The sequence below is a fragment of the Aedes albopictus genome, chromosome 2 (genome assembly GCF_035046485.1).
Source record: "Aedes albopictus strain Foshan chromosome 2, AalbF5, whole genome shotgun sequence".
NCBI classification, from domain to species: domain Eukaryota; kingdom Metazoa; phylum Arthropoda; class Insecta; order Diptera; family Culicidae; genus Aedes; species Aedes albopictus.
Genome location: NC_085137.1, coordinates 513,523,284 through 513,525,069, shown reverse-complemented (window position 1 = coordinate 513,525,069; position 1,786 = coordinate 513,523,284). Strand labels below are relative to the sequence as shown.

The window sequence follows — 1,786 nt, the reverse complement described above, 5'->3', positions numbered from 1 at the left end:
TTCAAAAATTACGTCCATCGTTTTTCGGGATTTCTAGAGCCCCCCTCCCCCCTCTGTCACGCAATTTCCCTATACCCAATACACGTACTGTCACACTTTTCTAGACCCCCCCTCTCCCCCAAATGTTGGACGAAATTTTTGAACGTTCCCTTACACCGTGGTGTTGATAGGATCCACAAATAGTTTCTCAAACATTAATAATTCTTTTTGCGTTAAACGTTAATTAACATTACATTATTTTTATTGCGTTGGTAGTTCGATTTACATTTCAAAGAATTCATATGAGTTAGGTATTAGAAAAATACGAACTTTGACGTATCAAACGAAATTAATATAGTTATAATACAGTAATAGTTGTCGTTAGCGCTGTCTTACCATCGTTCCTCTTCTTCCTCGTCGTCAGCAGGTTCAATATTCCCTCCGCCAATGTCCAACTTGCGAATCATTTCCTCCTCCAGTGACGAATCGTGATAGTCGTTTCGTTGCTGCGGTCGTGGTCGCCGATTGTTCACCACCGAGCAGCGAGGTGGCTTTTGGCTGGAAACAGCGCTTCGAGCACCGACACCAACCTCGCTACTTCCCAGAATTGTGTTTCCATTTGCAAATTGGACATTTCCTAGGTCGAAACCAGCCGGCATTATGTTCAGCGTCGGAAGATTACCATTTGCTTTGGAAGAGCTGGCGGCGTCCATCTCTTTTTGTATAGCAGCCCGCCGTCTTAGTTTGATTTTGTGCAGCGCAGGGGCCAAATCAGCAATAGACTTTTCGTATATGTCTCCATTGTGAGGCTTAGCCGGAGGACGTGCGATCTGGTTGTTGAGATTCTTATGATGTTGGTTCGTTTTGGGTGGACAGCGTCGTTGTTGAGAAGCGGCAAATGCCTCCGATTCCTTTTCAGAATCAGATTCGTCAACCAGTGTATCGTACTCTAGTTCGTAGCGTCGTCGTGGCTTGCTTTGGGGTACCGAAGATTGGACCAACGGGGACACAACCGGTTTAGTGAGCTGTTGCGAGCTGAAGGGGAAATAGTCGTCCAGACAAACATTGGAACCTTGAACCGTGGATGAAGCCGTGTTGCGTTTGTCCCATTCGACAAACTTTTCGCGAGCCTGCTCGATGAGGTATTTGTCCTGGAAGCGTTTTCGTTCCGTTTCGAATGCCCCCGTTGTGGAGGCGTACTCCGGGCGGAAAGTGTTGGTGTGGTATTTCATGTTTTCGCGATGCTCGTTGTCTTCCGAGCGACGCATGTCCAATGTACGCAGCAGTGGGAATTCTGAAAACAAGATGAAATATTGAAATGAGTGCTTTTTGCTGGGAAGCGAAACGCGTTACTTTTTGCTCAATCCGTAATACATGTATAAACACGATGTCGCATAGTGATTATCTTTAATTTGATTTGATTGATTTGTCTTTATTATAAAGACTTTCAGCCCTTGGTTATGCGTCTCTTCTTCAATTTGATTTTATTAGGAGCATTTTCTATTTTGCAAACAACCTTAACTAATCTCGCACACGACTTTCGAATGCAAAAAATGGACAAGTGACGAAAAAGCTTTCAATAAATAATTTCGAAAGTGTTGCTCATACAACGCTAAGCACAGAAGCAGGCTCTGTTCCTAGTGAGGACGTAACGATAGAAATAAAAAGATACTCACTGTCGTAGAACTCGTCCTCGTCGACCATCATCACCATCTTGCCGCCAGCCTTCTTCAGCAAATCCACCGCGTTGTTGGTCACGTTCTGGTGCGAGGTGAGCTTCAGTGTCCCGAAGTACATGTCTACGCCC

At 44.8% G+C, this 1,786-nt stretch overlaps 1 protein-coding gene across 1 annotated transcript; it reads right to left on the bottom strand.

The window, feature by feature from the left end:
- Positions 1–212: 212 nt before the first annotated feature.
- Positions 213–1,786, bottom strand: LOC134287529 (uncharacterized; the record flags this gene model as incomplete). Its single annotated transcript, XM_062849435.1, is given in 2 exon segments — positions 213–1,273; positions 1,656–1,786. Coding segments are annotated over 2 exon segments (1,033 nt in total), but the record flags the coding sequence as incomplete, so codon positions are not given.